The sequence below is a fragment of the Citrus clementina genome, unplaced genomic scaffold (assembly GCF_000493195.1).
Source record: "Citrus clementina cultivar Clemenules unplaced genomic scaffold, Citrus_clementina_v1.0 scaffold_3, whole genome shotgun sequence".
Taxonomy (NCBI): Eukaryota; Viridiplantae; Streptophyta; class Magnoliopsida; order Sapindales; family Rutaceae; genus Citrus; species Citrus x clementina.
Genome location: NW_006262339.1, coordinates 27,435,717 through 27,456,098, shown reverse-complemented (window position 1 = coordinate 27,456,098; position 20,382 = coordinate 27,435,717). Strand labels below are relative to the sequence as shown.

Below are 20,382 nucleotides of genomic sequence, written 5' to 3'. Positions count from 1 at the left end.
TCATAATAGATTTCTCCCTTAAATACTCTCTCTTCTGCTCTAGAGTTCTATTTAAAATAAAATACTAATATCTGAAATATTAAATTCATAATTAAAAAAATAACCAAAAATACAAAATACGTTAAACTAAAAATTGCAGGTCCGTAGTTGACAGCATGCGCTCACGCCTTATTAACAAAGTTCTTCTGACGCTCATAATTTTTCCAAGAGAACAATCATCCTTAAACATCATCTTGTAGCTCAATTTTATCACCAATCAATAGAATTGCACCTACAAAAGTAAAACACAAGTAAATCACGATTATTAAATGCAAAACATTGATATTAAGGGAAGTAAACAATGCAAAACTAGTGCATAAATTGCACTCTAACACTGAACCTCTAAGGAATGAGCAAACTTTATTTATAAATGAAAGAGTACATCGTGTAACAATAAACACACCATATTAATCATGTCTAATGTTAATAATGTCGCGGTAATTGCCCTGAAAAAATAAAATACAAATATCCAATCGTATGTCTAAGTAAGCTCTGCAAGGTGAAAGACAAATTTAATCAGTTGATCTCAGGAGAGAGTATATTTATATATAGTGAGTATTAAAAAGATTACCAAGATGAGTTTTTTACACAAAGCTAGTTAAGATCACATTTGTGATAATTGCGAATCACCCTGCTTTGACATGCTTGCCCATCAGCACCTTTTAAACTTGACTCGGCTAATAAAGGATGTTATTATTATTATTATTATTGATGAGAAAATACAAAGGATATTATTTTAGTTCATTAAGAAACTTAGAAACTTCATCGTAACGAACTCAAATGCTGAATTTCGAAGTACAAATCTTTATTATATCAAAATAAAGGCTATTTTTGATGATTCTATTAATTGTGATGTGATAACGCAAGACTACTGAGGCTTCCAAGACAAAATGTGGACTCGCGAACCGGGTTCTTGTAAATCAAGTTACTTTAAACATTTGGTTTCCAACAAATAAACAGTAGGATAATGTTTTATTTATTTATTTTTAATCACTAGCATACTACATTGGAACTTGTATATCTAATTGAAACTTTTCATTAGTGCAGACGTCATTACTTATAAATTATAGCAAAAAAAAAAAAGCAGTAAGTTAGCTCATTTTTATACAAATTAAATCACTTCACGTAAAGTTCTCCTGCAATAAATAATATATGTAAAAAGTTGGGAAACAAATTTTATGTCACTTCTTGATATAAAAATCATTGATTTTACCTTGTAAGATTGTGGCTTCAGGATAAAATGGTGTGGTCCCGGATTAATTTGAATTTATTCTGTCACTAAATGTTTCATATGTATGAATCAGACTCCCAATAGATATACGGTACCCAGATTGTATAATACATACGCCACTAGGCAGGAATTTAAAAAAAAAATGGTTAGAACTCAGAGACTGTAATAAAAATTAACATAGATTCTCGTACGTGCATTTATTTTTTATTATTACAAACTGTCTTACTAATCTTGGTCTTCATTGTACAGACTCTACATGTCCTCAAATGTGCTCACCACTGCTCCATGCGTTCTTTTAACTAAACCTCTAAGGTATGAGCAAACTTTATTTTATTTAAAAATGAAAAGAGTACACCATATACCAAGTATATATGGATGACGTAATAACCAACGCCTCCTGATTCTTGAAAACTAGAACAAACAAACTACAGTACATGAGAGAAATAAACCAAGCAAATTAGAAGCATACTTAGAAAATTAAGACTCAGTCAAGGCAGCTGAAATCTGCAATTGTCGACTGACTATCTTCATAGTTGGTCTAGACTTCGGACTCTCATTTAAGCATGAAAACGCAACCTCCATGATTGATATCAGTTTTTCTTGAACACTGCATGATGGAACTGGAAGACGCGGGTCCAACATTTCATTAAGTGCTATATCTGTGTTGAGAGATGGAGATGAAGTCGAAGAAAGAAAATCTCTTGGATGCTTCCCTTTGATCACTTCCAACACTAACACTCCAAAACTGTACACATCGCATTTCTCTGTGATCTTCATTGTATAAGCAAGCTCTGCAAGGTCAAGGACCAAAAAAAAAATGTTTACTCTGTTTCTGAGATAAATGTGCATAAACTAGTGAGATTTTACAAGTCTAATGAATGTAATACATAATTTTTAAAACAATATCTAGTTGCATTGTTCTGTTACCGCACACATAACACAAAAATATTCCTCAAAATGGTAACAAACGAATACTAGATACCTGGTGCAATGTATCCGTATGTGCCTGCAAATTCAGTCCAGTTGGACGAGTCTGGCTTCTGAAACTTAGCAATTCCAAAGTCTGCAACATGAGCTTCATATTCCAAATCCAGCAACAAGTTCTTACTTGATATGTCTCGATGGACAATCGGAGGAAAGCAGTCATGGTGCAGGTAAGACAAGGCATCAGCTACGCCTTTGATCACATTCATTCTCTGACTCCAACCCAGTTCTTGTGCTGCTGCATCATTGCTCAAGATCGCAGCCAAGCTACCCCTTTCAAGAAATTCATAGACCAAAAAAGAGTGTCGGGCATGTGAGCAAAATCCATAAAGTTTCACAATGTTTCGATGTCGTATCTCTGTCAAGGCCTTAACTTCGGTCGAGAATTCTTTTTGATCTGCAATCTGATCACATGGGAGTGATGAGTGAAATTTCTTGACAGCTACTACCTCCCCAGATGGTAGCTCAGCTCTATAAACACTTCCGTGTCCACCATTTCCAATGCAATACTCTGCATCAAAATCATTTGTTGCTCTAACAATTTCATCGTACACAAGTTTCCCGTCGAAATTTAATATAGAAAACAATTCCTGAGGGTTCTGGCTGCTGCTCTGTCGATCTCCTGAGTCTGACTTCCGCTTTCGAAGAATGAAAATTGCTATCAGCGCCATTGAAACAAATAGTGCTCCTAACACAGGGAACACTATTGCAAACCACTTGGCTCCGGAATTTTGCTTGTGTGACGAGAAAACTTTGCATGGTTGCATTCCTTTCACACCTCCACACAATTCCTTATTCCCCTCTAACGCTTCCACTGGGGCATTCCGAAATGCTGTGCTATTTGGAACTGGGCCTTGCAGTTGATTATCAGAAATGTCAATGACTGATAGACCGTGCATTCCCTCAAAGCAATTTGGAATCGAACCAGAGAGATTATTGTGCGAGAGATTCAACTTCTCCAAGCTTTCCATATTGCAGATCTGAGATAGTAATTCTCCTCCAAGAAAGTTGTGACTCAAATCTAATTCTGAAAGTTGAACTAGCTTCTCCAATTCCTTTGGCAATTCTTGGACAAACTGGTTGTTGCTCAAGCCCAAGTAGTGCAATTTCAGCAAGTTACCGAGACTTTTTGGGACTGAATTGTTGAATCTATTTGCAGAAAAGTCGAGGTATTCAAGTTCAATGAGTGAGCCGATTTCTGTAGGTAGACGTCCTGTAAGTTGATTCCCGCGCAAAATGAGCTTGGTTAGAGAATTTAACTTCCCAAGTTCCTTTGGAATCTCCCCAACTATATGATTCAATGAAAGATCGAGTGCATGTAGTTGAGACGAGTTTCCAATCTCACGCGGTATACCTCCAGTAATGTTATTCATCGAAACGTTGAGAGTGCCTAATTTTGGGCATTTCCCCCAATTAGATGAGATTTCACCGTAAAAATTATTGCGGCTGAGATCTATGAAAGTCAGGTTAGGATAAATGCCCAAAGCTTCTGATATATTTCCAGTAAGGTTGTTTCCATTAAGGCGTACTCGGAATAAGCTTGTGCAATTTCTCAAGCTTTTAGGGATTGTTCCTTGAAAATGGTTTTCAGAAACAGTAAAATACTGTAATGCTCCACCTCGACAAACATTGTGCGGTAAATAACTTGTAAAATGATTGAAATCCAAATTTACCATGGTTAACATTGAATTCCCAAGGGAGGGAGGAATGGAACCGGATAGGCTGTTATTAAAGAGGTATAGTTGTTGTAGGTTGGTCAAATTACTTAAAGAAGGAGGGACTGAACCGTTCAAGTGGTTAGAGAACAAGGAAAGCTCCACCATAGAACTTAACTGACCTAGTTCTGGTGGAATTGAGCCATCTAATTGGTTCGTATCAATGTAAAGGAACTTCAAATGACTCATAAGACCAACTTCTGGTGGAATATTTCCTGAAAATTGATCGCCTCCGAAATAAAGGTAGATGAGATTCGTAAGGTTACTAATTTGAGGCGGGATAGTACCGAAGAGTTTATTATAGCTGAGATCAAGATAAGCAAGATGAGGAAACGATGAGAATGAGAAATCATGAAGCCTACCTTTTAATCCTTTAGCTGGGAGGGTAATGTTGACGACTCTTCCGGCGTCATTGCAACTGATTCCATACCAAGCACACGGGCTTGTTTTGGATGAAACATTGGTGGTGTCCTTAATCCAAGAAGAAAGGAGAGATCGGTTATGGATTTGAAGGCTGGCTTTCCATTTGAGAAGAGCATCTGCTTCTTCATTAGATGCTGAAGAAACAGTTATTAAGAAACTTAACACAAAAAATAGGATCAACAAAACAAGTGAAGGAACAACTGTATTGAGGGTTGGTGACCCCATTGATATTCCAAAAACACAATCAAATAAATAAAGTTAAACCGAAGTTTTATTGAAATTCAAAAGATCTTTTGATGACTCTTAGCTTTTGGAAAACATACAACGGTGCAGAAAACGAGCATGTTGGACGCCAAATTTATAGAAGCCACAGACAAGAGCAATTGAGGGGTCAACAAGTCAATGCATCAAGTTGGGAAGATTTTTCCAATGTTATCATAGAGAGTATTAAAAAGATTACAAAGACGAGCTTTTCACAGAGAGCTAGTTAAGATCACATTTGTGATTGTCGCGAATCACTCTGCTTTGACACGCCTGCCCATTAGCACCTTTTATTCTTGACTCCGGCTAATAAAGGATGTTATGTTAGTTCATTAAGAAACTCTGAAACTTCATCGTAACGAACTCAAATGCTGAATTTAGAAGTACAAATCTTTATTATATCAAAACATATTAGAACAAGAATCAATCAGTCCTTGATCTTAGCCACTAACTTAGCATATTGTAATATTCATTCTCCTTTATATTCTTTCCTTTCTATTATTTGACCGTTTGGTACTTGCCTTAGATGATTCTAGTATTTTGTATATAAGGATCTTGTACACAGCAAATTAGATATGAGCATTTCCACAATTCTTTACATGGTATCAGAGCAAATTTTGCTCATTTCTGCTTTTCTCTTTGACAATCATGTCTAGTAGTTTGAATCCAATATTAGAAACATCAAATTCCCTCATTACCGATGTTTCTTCACCATACTTTCTTCATTCATCTGATCATCCTGGAGCCATTCTTGTATCTAATGTGCTAACGGGTGATAATTATTCAACATGGAAAAGATCCATGAAGATGGCATTAAATGCCAAAAACAAATTGGGTTTTATTGATGGAAGCATACAAAAACCTTCATCAACCTCACAAGATTTAAAAACTTGGGAGCGATGCAATGACATGGTCCTTTCATGGATGCTCAATGGAATAGAGAAAAATCTTGCCAATAGCCTCATCTATTGTGATACTCCACGCTCTCTTTGGCTTGGGCTGGAAGAATGTTTTTCACAAAGTAATAATCCGCGGATTTATGAACTTAAGAGAGCCATATGCAATCACCAGCAAGAGCAAAAATCATTAGTGATTTATTTTAATACTTTGAAATTTTATTGGGATGAATTGTCCACTTTAACCACTATTTCTTCTTGCAAGTGTGAAACTTAAAATGAATTGCAGGGATTACTAGAGACTGAAAAGGTGTTTCAATTCCTAATGGGTCTCAATGATTCATATTCTTCGGTACGAAGTCAAATCTTAGCCATGGAACCACTTCCAAATGTTGGAAAAGCATATTCAATTATTCATCAGGAAGAACGTCAACGACTTCTCCATGTTTCCAGTCAACCATCTATTGAATCAACAGCCTTGACAGCCAATAATAAGACTCAAATGACCAGCCGTCAAAATCATTCACATCCTAGCCATTTGCATGGAGTACAAGAGACACAAGGACGAGGTAGACCTTTCTGCGATCATTGCGAGAAATATGGGCATATAAAAGCCAAATGTTACAAAATTGTTGGCTACCCACCAAACTGGAAACATTCAAATCGATCGCATGTTGCTGCTCCTGCAACCACGAAGCCATAACAACTAAATGATCATCCCATTCCAACAGACAAGAATTCATCATCTCAGCCTACTATCCAAATTCCCGGTCTCACGGCTGAACAATATCAACAGTTATTATCTATACTTTCAACAAGTGAGCAGCCATCTACTGCAAACTTAGCTGGTAAAATCATTCCTTTTTGCAATTCTGCTATTAACTCATATAATAATTCTTGGATAATTGATAGTGGGGCATCTGATCACATGACTCCTAATATTTCTTCCTTTAAAAATTTTGTGCCCATGTCTCATGTCAAACCCGTGAGACTACCAAATGGCACAACTGTTCCTACAACAAAATGTGGATCCATTAAATTATCCTCCTCTTTGACTTTAGATAATGCCTTATTCGTTCCTCATTTTAATTTTAATCTATTATCTGTAAGCAAGCTAACCAAGGATTTGAACTGTGCTGCTATATTTTTCCCTTCATTTTGTGTTTTTCAGGACCTTTCAACGAAGAAGCTGATTGGAAAGGGTGAAGTTCGGGATGGACTATATTATTATGAGCATATCAATGGTCATTCTTCCCTTCCTTCAGTAATGAACGTTGCAAAGGAACCCAATTCCAATCTTTGGCATTTGCGACTCGGTCACCCTTCTAAAGACCGAATGCAGCGTTTGTCTTTTATTTCTGACATTGCATCATTTAATTCTTGTTGTGAAATTTGTCAACTTTCAAAAAACACTAGAAGTTCATTTCAATTGAATAAAAATCGTTCTGATATGCCATTTCAATTAATTTTTTGTGATATTTGGGGACCTCATCGCACATCTACATATACGGGAGCATATTATTTTCTTACTATTGTTGATGACCATACTCGTTGTACTTGGGTTTACCTCATGCGGCACAAGTTTGAAGCTTTTCAATTATTAAAAAACTTTTACTTCTTGATCAAAACACAATTTCACACACAAATTAAAAAAATTCGTACTGATCAAGGACGTGAATTTTTATCAAATCAGATGCAATCTTTTTTTCATGAGCATGGCATCTTGCATGAACGCACTTGTGTTGAGACACCTCAACAAAATGGGGTAGCAGAACGCAAGCACCGACATATTTTAGAAGTTGCACGTGCATTATGTTTTCAAGCACATTTACCTTTGTCTTTCTGGGGAGATTGTGTTTTAACTGCAACCCATTTGATTAATCGTATACCCACTCCTAATCTTGGTGGTCAATCTCCTTATGAAATGCTTTTTAAGACTAAACCTCACTATGATCGTCTTCGTGTCTTTGGCTGTCTTTGTTATGCTCATACCAACAGTGCTAATCGTCATAAATTTGCTCCCCGTGCTACCAAGTGTATATTTGTTGGTTACCCATTTGGGTATCCCGGATACAAAGTTTATGATATCATTAACAAAAAGACTTTTATTTCTCGTGATGTTACTTTTGTGGAAACTGAATTCCCATTCAAAACTATCACCAATCAACAAGAAAATAACAATGTTTTATCCCTTCCTATCATACTTCCTGCCAATGAAAATGCACAGCTCCTTCCAACTTCTTCCAATGAGCAGCCACTCCACCAAGGTACATCTGATTCAGTAGTTCTCCCTTCTCCACCTCTTCGACGGTCCCAATGACAGTCTTGTCGTCCAAATTATCTTCAGAATTATATTTGCTCTACTGCACTTCACGGTACATTTGGCAACTCTAATATTTTTACTAATCATCCACCATTGGTAAGTTCTTTATATCCATTATCCAAGTATTTATCATATGACAAGTTTTCTAGTGATCACGTAGCCTTTCTTTCAGCCATATCTCACGATGTTGAACCAACTACATATTCTCAAGCCGTTCAACATGCTCATTGGCGCAATGCTATGGATATAGAGATTAAAGCTTTGGAGCAAAGTAACACTTGGACAATACAAGATCTACCTCCCGGCAAGAAACCAATTGGTTGTAAATGGGTGTTCAAAATTAAAAGAAAAGCTGATGGTTCTATTGAGAGATATAAAGCACGCCTTGTTGCTAAAGGATACACACAAACTGAAGGTTTGGATTACCATGAGACATTTGCACCTGTTGCAAAACTTGTGACTGTTCGATGTGTATTGGCAATGGCAGCTATTCGAGGGTGGTTATTATTTCAGTTAGATGTTCATAATGCATTTCTTCATGGTGACTTGCATGAGGAAATTTATATGACCTTACCTCCAGGAGTTCGTAAACAAGGGGAGTCTTCTCAATTTTGTTGGTTAAACAAGTCCCTTTATGGTCTCAAGCAAGCTTCTCGAAATTGGTTTGAAAAATTCTCATCCGCTCTTAAACAAATTGGTTACATTCAATCTTATGCTGATTCTTGTTTGTTTACTAATATGCACGATTCTCATTTTACATTGGTGCTTGTGTATGTTGATGATATAATAATTGCTGGTAACCATCTTGACACTATAACTGCATTGAAGATGTTTTTGCAGGCTCAATTTCATATTAAAGACTTGGGAACTTTGAAATATTTTTTAGGAATTGAAGTGGCTCGTTCAAAGCAAGGGATTTTCTTAAATCAAAGGAAATATGCTTTAGATATACTTCAAGACAGTGGACAATTAGGCACACGGCCATCTTCTTTTCCAATGGAACAAAACTTGAAGCTCTCTAACGATCAAGGAACCCTTTGTCAAAATCCTGACCAATACCGACGACTTGTAGGACGTCTCATCTATTTGACAATCACCCGGCCAGAAATTACATATGCTGTGAACATACTTAGTCAATTTATGCACACTCCAAGACGACCACATTATGATGCTGCCCTGCGTGTCTTACGTTACATCAAATCTTCTCCCGGCACTGGTATCCTCTTGTCCTCCACTAGCTCTTTGGAACTCTCTGCCTTCTCAGATTCAGATTGGGCAAGTTGCCCCATGACCCGTCGATCCACCACTGGATATTTTATCATGCTCGGCAATAGTCCTATTTCTTGGAAAACCAAAAAGCAACTAGTTGTATCGCGCTCTTCCGCTGAAGCCGAATATCGAGCCATGGCGACAACAACTTGTGAATTGGTTTGGTTGAAAACTCTACTTCGTGATCTTCATGTGACCCATCCAATGCCTATAACTTTACATTGTGACAATCAAGCTGCGCTTCATATCGCTGCCAATCCCATCTTCCATGAGCGTACCAAGCACATCGAAATAGACTGCCATCTTGTTCGTGAAAAGCTTCATGCCAAAATCATTTCCTTAACTTATGTGCCTTCACGACAACAATTGGCTGACATTTTTACCAAAGCTCTTGGTAAAGATCAATTTCAATATCTTCTTGGCAAGTTGGGAGTTACGGATCTTCACTTCCCAACTTGAGGGGGAGTATTAGAACAAGAATCAATCAGTCCTTGATCTTAGCCACTAACTTAGCATATTGTAATATTCATTCTCCTTTATATTCTTTCCTTTCTATTATTTGACCGTTTGGTACTTGCCTTAGATGATTCTAGTATTTTGTATATAAGGATCTTGTACACAGCAAATTAGATATGAGCATTTCCACAATTCTTTACAAAACAAAAGCTATTTTTTATGCTTCTATTACTTGTGATGTGATAACGCAAGGCTACTGAGGCTTCCTAGACAAAACATGGACCCGCGAACCGGGTTCTTGTAAATCAAGTTACTCTAAACACTTGGTTTCCATGAAATAAACAGTAAGATGATGTTTTATTTATTTATTTATTTTTTAGTCACTAGCATACTATATTGGAACTTGTATATCTAATTGAAACTTTTCATTAGTGCAGGCAAATTATAGCAAAAAAAAAAAGCAGTAAGTTAGCTCATTTTTATACAAATTAAATCACTTCGCGTAAAGTTCTCCTTCAATAAATACTACATCTAAAAAGTTGGGAAACAAATTTAATGTCACTTCTTGGGGTGCGGCTACAGTACATGTATGTATCTCATACATGCATAAAAAATAGCCATTGCATTAAATTGGAGTAGATCGAATGGCTGAGATTTATTATTATTATTAAATATGAAAGAAATGGAAACTTGAAAAACTGGTTAACATGAAACACCTATCATTAACTTGAAATTGAATAATTAAACTTAAAACCAAATGAACTTGAAACTGAGAGCAATGAACTTGAAACCGAGGGCAAGGAACTTGAAATTGAGGATCATTAACTTGCGACCCTGATTAATGGACCACTACACATGAAACACCTACCATTAACTTGAAACTGAGATCATTAAACTTGAAACCAAAGGAACTTGAAACTTGAAGCAATGAACATGGAACTTTGGATCATTAACTTGCAACTCCGAAAATCATGCAATTAATGGAACAATAAACATGAAACACCTACCATTAACTTGAAACTGGAACCATTAAACTTAAAACTAAATGAACTTGAAACTGAGGGCAATGAACATGAAACTTTGGATCATTAATTTGCAACCCCGAAAATCATGCAATTAATGGACCAATAAACATGAAACACTTACCATTAATTTGAAACTGAGATCATTAAACTTGAAACCAATTGAATTTGAAACTGAGGACAATGAACATAAAACTTAGGATCATTAACTTGCAACCTCGATTAATGAACCAATAAACATGAAACACCTACCATTAACTTGAAACTAAGACCATTAAATTTGAAACCAAATTAACTTGAAACTGAAGGTAATGAACATGAAACTTATGATCATTAACTCGCAACTCCAATTAATGGACTAATAAACATGAAACACCTACCATTAACTTGAAACTGAGACCATTAAACTTGAAACCAAATAAACTTAAAACTGAGGGTAATGAACTTGAAACTGAGGATAATGAATATAAAACTTAGGATCATTAACTTGCAACCAATAAACATGAAACACCTACTATTAACTTGAAACTAGGATCAATAAACTAGAAACCAAATGAACTTGAAACTGAGGGCAATGAATTTGAAACTGGGGGCAATGAGCATGAAACTTAAGATCATTAACTTGTAACCCCCGATTAATGGATCAATAAACACAAAACACCTACCATTAACTTGAAACTGGGACTATTAAACTAGAAATTAAAGGAACTTAAAACTTAGAGCAGTGAACATGAAACTTGGGATCATTAACTTGCAACCCCGAAAATCATGCAATTAATGGACCAATAAACATGAAACACCTACCATTAACTTGAAATTAAGACCATTAAATTTGAAACCAAAGAAACTTGAAACTTAGAGCAATGAACATGGAACTTGAGATCAATAACTTGCTATCCCAAAAATCATACAATTAATGGACCAATAAACATGAAACACCTACCATTAACTTGAAACTCGGACCATTAAATTTGAAATCAAATTAACTTGAAACTGAGGGCAATGAACTTGAAACTGAAAGCAATGAACATGAAACTTAGGTGCATTAACTTGCAACCCCGATTAATGGGCCAATAAATATGAAATAACTACCATTAAATTTGAAACTAATTTTTAATTATTATAAAACTAATTTTTTATTATTATGTTGCCTTTATTATTAAAATAATTATTATTTTATTTATTATATTTATTTATAATATTATTTTATAATTTAATATTAATTTAAGGAGCAACCGGTTGCTCCAAGTTTTTCTTTTGTTTGGCTGCCAAGTGGCAGCCAAACAATGGCCATATATATATATTTTTTTATTATCCGCATGTATGTGATACATGCGGGTATTGTAGCGTTGGCCCACTTCTTGATATAAAAATTATTGATTTTACCTTATAAGAGTGTGGTCCCATGATAAAACGTTGTGGTCCCAGTCTAATTTGAATTTATTCTGTCACTAAAAGTTTCATATGTATGAATCAGACTCCCAATAGATATACTCAGACTGTATAACACATACGCCACCAGCGTACAGGATTTAAATAAAAAAAGTTAGAATTCAGAGACTGTAATAAAACTCAACGTAAGAGCCTCCATTATTATTGGTGGCTCATAAAATTACGTATGTCATTTTCGAGTTCTCATTCGCAGCTAGCCAATTTAAATGGCAATAGAAAAATTATAATGCCTCAGAGTACAACTAATAATGGTCCCAGTCTAATTTGCGGACTGCATTAACTTTTGCGGGGCAACTGATGGAGTCCACACGGTGTTCAACTAATAATGGAGCCTCCATTATTATTGTGTGGACTTTTTGGGATTGAGTGCGTTGACGTTAAATCCATTTGCAGAGGTACGTAAGTTCAACTAATAAGTAATCTAATTTCTGGAGGTATATGTCCTGTAAGTTGATTCCTTTCCCCCTAAAAAATGAGTTTCGTTAGATCATTTAATTTTCAAAGTTCTTTTGGAATCTCACCCAAGTATATGATTTAAAAAAACCTAAACCTGTTTACAGGGGTGAACCTCTGAGGAGGCTAACCCGGGCTGCAGCCCGGGTTAGTTTCTTGAAAAAAAAAATTAATTAATTATAATTTTTTTAAAAAAAACTTATAGTAAAATATAAAAATATAACTAATAATTATAGTCAATATCTATTTTTTTTAAATCAAAAAATTAACTCAAATCCCTGACTAATTGATCAAATTATCTAAATTCTAAATTCCCTAAAACTTAGCTGTTCAAGTCATCAAGTTGCCGACTCATGAGTGACAACCAGCCTCTGCCGCACCCACATGCTCATACTATTTTTGAATTAGTTATTGGCTTATACTTTTGTCAAAATTTTTTGATAAAATAATTAATAATTCTCTAATGTATTATTATCGCAGACAATATAATTCAGATACGATAATATATGGGTTTTCTTTTTTGAAGAAACGCTGGACGAAATAGTGCTAGCATCGCCACTGCCTGCTTAGATTTACATTAGTTATGCAGTGACCAGTGTTTAGTCCATTATTTATAAAATTGGCATCTTATGACAAGTCTAATTTTATTAGATTATGAACTTCCATATATATATATATATATATAGAGAGAGAGAGAGAGAGAGTCAAATTAACCGTTCTCTTATTTACACTTGGTAACCATTCAACAAGGTGTTCTTTGTTAATTAGAAAAATGAAAGGAAATTAAGAGTAATGTTATCACCATCATTATCCATTTTCATTTTAACAATCACAAAAACCTTGCATAAGAAACAGTTCATTTACCATTAGACAATTGATATTGGAGGCATATTTCACAAAGATACAGGTGTTGGAACGAGAGAAACCTTAACCATTCTTTCTCAACATTAGCTATGGCTATCAAAAGAGGAAAAGAAAGGGAGTGATTTGATTTTGGTAGATGGGTTGGCAGGCAAACTTGTAATGATAAAAACAATCAAATAATTGAAGAAAAAGCAAAAAGCAAAAAAGGCCTTAAAGGGCTATCTCCTTTGAAATTTCTGAAGCTCGACCGGAAATATCAGGGGCAGGGGGATCCATATCATATGATTTATATCTCTAAATAAGTGGGAAGTAGGGAACCACCACTACACATGGTGAGTGCAAAAGTGCTAAATAAGTGGGAAGTAGGGAACCACCACTACACATGGTGAGTGCAAAAGTGTTGTTCATGCAAATGATGATGATTAGCATGCTGTGAATTGCATAATTTAACATTCATCACAAATTTCTCCATTTTTAGGAGGTCATTTTTCATTCTCCACCCCATTATCTTCTCTACCATATCAGCACTCTTCATATATTTAGTCACCATCTTTATCTTTATGAACACCGATCTCTATATAGATATCTAGCTATATAGCTTGTGTTATTCATCTTAAAATTTCATGTAATCTCTCATTTATACAGTGGATTAGTAACGACTTGCTCTTATGGACATCAGTCGAAGACCAAATCAGGTAAACATTGCGTGCTCTTTATATTTACGCTTATTTTACTATATTTTCAATTTGAGGTCGAGATTATATTTTAGGTATGAGCTTATTTGAGCTACTCCAGTTATGCTAAGTATTTTGTGAGACCATATGAATTATCCACCAAGCACACTTGAGTCATTTGCCCCAACCATCAGAAAACATATTTAAATACAAATTTAGCACAAGCTTCCCTCAAATATAAATTTATTTATTTGAATCAGTTTTAAGTTGGATCCAGTGAGAACCACTCAATTAATTCGAATAGGATCCTAGTGGAAATTTGGTGAAAAAATTAAAGACAAACCGAAGTGGATTGAAATTGGAAAGGTTTTCAAACCTTATAAATTGATGATGTTGAGCATACAAGCATATCTGGAGTCAAAATTATGGAACCCACACGTACAAAAGCAATTAACGAGTAGTTAACAAGTCAATGGCTGAGCAAGACCTCTAAAGTAGAGAAGAATTTTCCCTTCTCGCTGTGCCAAAAGTCTTCAAAGATGTCTAGGCTATAAAGATTACCCAAAGAAAGTCCACTTGTTGCAGTTTTGTCAGATCAATCTTTGTATTAATTGCCTCTTCTTGTAACCACAATTAATGTCCATGAAAACTCATCCTAGAAAATAGAAAAATTTCAGAATTAATTGAAAAATTAAAGGTAAAATAAATATACGTATACTAATATCAATTTGGATGTGTTTTAAAAGATCAGGAGAATTTTGATTAGTTTAGTCAACTAAGAGTGTGGTTTCCCTCTGTTTCCCCTTGTTAATGTTGTTCTCTTGCTTATTCGACTAATGAAAGTGATGGATTCAGTCATATATATCTACATTTTCTTTTATTTTTTAGCATCAAGAAATAGAAAATTTGATTGTATCTATGTGAGAGGGTGTTACAGAGCATGGTTAGAATATGGAGTTGCAAACATAAGATAATTCTCCTGCTGACATGTTGTAGTTAGTTAGCTAACTCAGCTTACTGTTAATGAGTTTGTTAAGCATGTGTATTTGTTGTAACATACTTAAGTGAGTGTATTCATCTTTGTATATAAACTGAGCTCAGATCATTATTATGACAGAGTTAATAATTTCAATATATTCCAGATTCTTCTTATCTGTTCTTCTTTACTTTCTCGTTAACTTTCTTGTTAACCAAACTCATTATATTACAAATTCTCACATGGTATCAGAGCAAACATGATGAGCTCAAATCAAATTTCAGGATCCTATAGCTTTGCAACTCCAGTCAAACTAGATTAGAATAATTTCATTGTTTGGTGTACTCAGATCTTAACATCAATCAAAGGAAACGGTTTAGAAAGCTTCGTCAATGGTGATTGAATTTGTCCAGAGCAATTTCTCTCGTTAGCTAACACTATTACTAGTGGATCAACTCGAGCAGAGGAACAAGAGATCAATCCAGAATATGCAGCTTGGACTAAGACTGATCAATTGATTCTGAGTTGGATGATGTCGTCTATCCAACAAAACTTACTTGCAACAGTGATTCATTGCTCCACAGCTAAAGAGCTTCTAGATGCACTCAGAAGTATGTTTATCTCTCAGTCTCAGGCTAGAATTATGCCACTTAAAATGTAGATTCAAACACTTAAAAAAGGATCTATGTCTATGATTGATTACTTTGCTAAAATGAAAAGGTTATCTAATAGCTTAGCCTTGGCTGGAAAACCTGTTGAATTGAATGACTTTATTCAACATGTGTTAACTGGTTTGGACTCTTCAGATTATGAATCTCTGGTTACTAGTGTTTTAGCTAGAGGTGACAACATAGGTCTTGATGAATTTTATTCCTTGCTATTAAGTCACGAAAATAGAGTTGAGCAGAGAAAAAGAAAAATTGCCAGTGATGTTACACATCATCTGACAGCTCATATAGCTCAAAAGCAATATAATTCTGGAAAAAATGCTGGTGGTAATAAAAAATATAACAATGGAGCTTATGGAGGTGCTTATAACTCTGGTTTTGGGTGGTAATAGTATGGGTCAGACATGTGATTTTAATTCAACAATCATCTGTCAAATATGTTTTATACCTGGTCATGGAGCAAATAAGTGCAGAAACAGGTACAACTCTACTTTTGTGCCTTCAAGGAATCAAGCTAGAGGAGCATTTAATGGCAGCTTTAGGCCTGGTCAAAGGAATTTTGGAAGAGGTTTTGGAAATGCTGGTGGTAGACTTTTTAATGGAGCTTATGGTAGAGGTCTTTATCCTCATTCTGGCAATATGTTTGGTCAACCTCATCTTGGAAATTCTAATATGCCAAGAGGTTCTGGTTATCAAGGTTATATGATGTACTCAGATCCTACTGCATTTTATGTTGCCCATCCTGGAAGCTCCTCTGGTGCCAGTCCCTCTGCACCTGCTTTTTGTTCTAATGAAGATTATAACAATGGATGTTCTTCTTCAGCTCCATTAGTGCCTGCTCTAGAGATTGTTGAAGATCCTACCTGGTACATTGATAGTGGTGCTACCAATCACATCACTAATGATTCAGGTAAACTCCTTGCACCAAAAGCTTACACTGGAAATGAAAAACTACTTGTTGGGAATGGTTCCTCTTTGCATATTAATCTCATTGGATCAGTATTGCTAAACACAACCACACATGAGCCTTTATTATTAAATCATGTTCTTCATGTTCTTCATGTTCCTCAAATAACAAAAAATTTACTTAGTGTCTCCAAGCTCTTAGCTGATAACAATGTTACTATTGAATTTCTTGCAAATTTTTGTTTTGTTAAGGCCAGGAGCTTAGGGATCATTTTGCTTAGAGGAATTGCAAAAGGAGGATTGTATCAAGTCCAAAGTGCATCTCAATTCTCTCAAGCTAGCACAGCTTTGTTATGTCAATCTTCTTCTAATAAATTTGAGTATATGTTTGCTTATTTTCCTTCTATGTCTTGTAATCCTTCTGGTTCACTAAACAGTTCTGATACAGTCAATCATTTGTCATGTAAGAAAGCCTTCATAGCTAGTGCAAGTGTAGTAGATGTTAATCTGCTTCACAAAAGGCTAGGGCATCCTGCTTTTCATGCTCTTAAAATTGTATTGAAGAATTGTGCAAGTGTAGTAGATGGTTGTACTACTGGTGTTTTCAATAAAACCAAAGTCTTGAATTTTTGTTCTACCTGTCAATTTGGCAAAAGTCATTTGTTACATTTTGATTCTATTGCCACAAAAACAACTGAACCTCTTCAGCTTTTATATCCTGATCTCTGGGGTCCCTCACATGTTACTTCAACTCAAGGCTATTCTTACTATCTGTCAATCTTAGATGATTTCAGTAGGTTTACATGGATGTTTCCTTTAACTGCTAAGTCTGATGCACTACAAGTGTTCAAAACCTTCAGAATTTTCATTGAAAAGTTCTTGAATAACAATATTAAAACTGTGCAAACAGATTGGGGAGGGGAGTTTAGAAGTTTTTCTACTTATCTTGCTCAATCTAGAATCCAATTTAGGCATCCTTGTCCTTATATTCACCATCAAAATGGTAGAATAGAGAGAAAACACAGGCATATTGTAGTTATTGGCCTCACCTTGTTAGCTCAAGCAAATTTGCCACTTAAATTCTGGTGGAATGCCTTTCACACGGCTGTTTTTCTCATCAATAGGTTACCAACTCCAACCTTAAATGACATTTCTCCTTACCAAAAACTTTTTGCTCAAAAACCAGATTATCACTTTCTTAGAATTTTTGGTTGTGCATGTTATCCCTATCTCAGGCCATACAATAAGCACAAGCTTGAATTTAGGTCAGGAAGATGTGTTTTTATTGGCTACAGCAGTCACCATAAAGGGTATCAATGTCTTCATTCCTCTGGTCGAGTGTATATCTCAAATCATGTAATTTTTGATGAAAATTCTTTTCCATATGTGTCTGGTTCAAATTTTTCTTCTGTATCTCAGTCTTGTGTTCATCAAATACAGTCTCTCCTGACTTCACTTCTTTTAGTCATTTTCCAATACAATCTTCTCTGCAATCTCCATCAGCAAGTGATTCCTCAGAGACTTCATCTCCAGCTCCTAGAGAGGTATATACTCCTTCTCCATCTCTATCTTCTTCTCCTATTTCTTCTCCCACAGAACAACCATCTAACACATCTTTACCAAGCCATATTCACTCACCACCTCATGTAATACCTGCTGCACCTCCAGTAGGATACCATATGATAACCAGATCTAAGGCTGGTATTTTTAAACCTAAATCATATCTTGCTGATCTTTTGGCTAAACCTTTAGAACCTACATCTATAACCCAAGCAATTTCTAATCTAAAGTGGTTCAAGGCAATGCAAGAGGAGTATCAAGCTTTTAAAAGCAATGATACTTGGGACTTAGTTTTACCTTCAACTCCTGTCAAAGTGATAGGAAGTAAGTGGGTTTTCAGAATTAAACACAACTCAGATGGTACAATTTCTAGATACAAAGCACGGTTTGTAGCTAAAGGATTTCATTAAACACATGGAGAAGATTACATTGAAACCTTCAGTCCAGTTGTGAAAACGTCAACAGTTAGAATAATTTTAAGCTTAGCTGTTATGAATAAGTGGATTATAAGACAGGTTGATGTCAATAATGCCTTCTTAAATGGTATTTTGGTTGAGGATATTTATATGGCACAGCCTGCAGGGTTTACTGATTCCACCAAGCCTACTCATGTCTGTAAACTCAAGAAGGCCATCTATGGATTGAAACAGGCCCCCAGAGCATGGTTTGACAGGTTCAAATCTGCTATGGTCTCTCAATGGAGGTTTCTCAATTCTAAGTCTGATAGTTCCCGCTTCTATAAGTGGGAAAATGGTCACATTTTGCTTGTTTTAGTATATGTGGATGATATCATTGTTACTGGTTCTAACTATCAGCTGGTGCAGCAAGTGATTCTTAATATGTAGAAAACTTTTTCTTTGAAGGACTTAGGAGAGTTGAATTATTTTCTTGGGATTGAAGTCTCCAAAACAACAAATGGATTCTATCTTTCTCAAGCAAAGTATATAGCTGATCTCTTAGCTAAGCATAATATGGCAGATTGTAGCCCTGTTCCTACTCCTATGTCCACAGGCTATCAGCTCAGAAAATGATCAGGTTCAACTATTCCTAATGCATCTCAGTATAGAAGTATAATTGGAGCTTTGCAGTATGTGACACTCACAAGGCCTGAGATAGCTTTCTCTGTCAATAAACTTAGTTAATATCTGTCTTCACCAACTGCAGATCATTAGGAAGCTTGTAAGAGACTTCTGAGATATTTGAAGGGCTCAATTCATTTTGGTCTGCATTTTTATCAGTTTGGAACTTTACAAATGAATTGCTTCAGTGACTCAGATTGAGCGTGTGATAAAGATGATAGAAAATCAGTTGCTGGGTATGCAGTTTACATTGGCTCAAACTTAGTTTCCTGGTGTTCTAAGAAGCAACCAGCAGTATTAAGGTCCAGTACTGAAGCTGAGTATAGAGCTTTAGCTCAGGCCACATCTGAAGTTGTATGGATCCAAGCTCTGCTTGATGAACTCAATATTAAGCTTGCAGCAGCTCCTATAATGTGGTGTGATAATCAAGGTGGCATAGCATTGGCTTACAATCCAATATATCATGCTAAAACCAAGCATGTGGAGCTAGATATTCATTTCATCAGGGAAAAAGTAGCAGCAAAGAAGATTGTTGTGCAATTTGTTCCTAGTGAAGATCAAAATGCAGACATACTTACCAAGCCATTAACTTTTGATCAGTTTTATTATCTTTGAAGTAAGCTAAATGTTTATCTTGGACAGTTTAGCTTGAGAGGGGATGTTACAGAGCATTGTTAGAATATGGAGTTGCAAACATAAGATAATTCTCCTGCTGACGTGTTGTAGTTAGTTAGCTGACTCAGCTTACTGTTAATGAGTTTGTTAAGCATGTGTATTTGTTGTAACAAACTTAAGTGAGTGTATTCATCTTTGTATATAAACTGAGCTCAGATCATTATTATGACAGAGTTAATAATTTCAATATACTCCATATTCTTCTTATATGTTCTTCTTTACTTTCTCGTTAACTTTCTTGTTAACCAAACACATTATATTACAAATTCTCACAGAGGGCAAAGTATAACGTCAGATATACGAGCCTTTTTCTTGAAGTGATTTTTCTTAATCTTCGATCTGTTTGTCTTCTTAAGTTTCTTCAATTTGAGCAATAAACGTTCTGTATGTTGTTGACTAGTGGATCAAATTAATTCCTATTTTCACGATGTGAAACTTGAATACTGTTTTGTGAAA

At 35.5% G+C, this 20,382-nt stretch overlaps 1 protein-coding gene across 1 annotated transcript; it reads right to left on the bottom strand.

The window, feature by feature from the left end:
* Positions 1-1,747: 1,747 nt before the first annotated feature.
* Positions 1,748-4,617, bottom strand: LOC18048057 (MDIS1-interacting receptor like kinase 2). Its single transcript, XM_006442063.1, has 2 exons — positions 2,253-4,617; positions 1,748-2,061 (listed from the first exon to the last, which is right to left on the bottom strand). Exons 1-2 carry the CDS (start codon positions 4,615-4,617, stop codon positions 1,748-1,750), a joined length of 2,679 nt encoding a protein of 892 aa, XP_006442126.1.
* Positions 4,618-20,382: the final 15,765 nt, after the last annotated feature.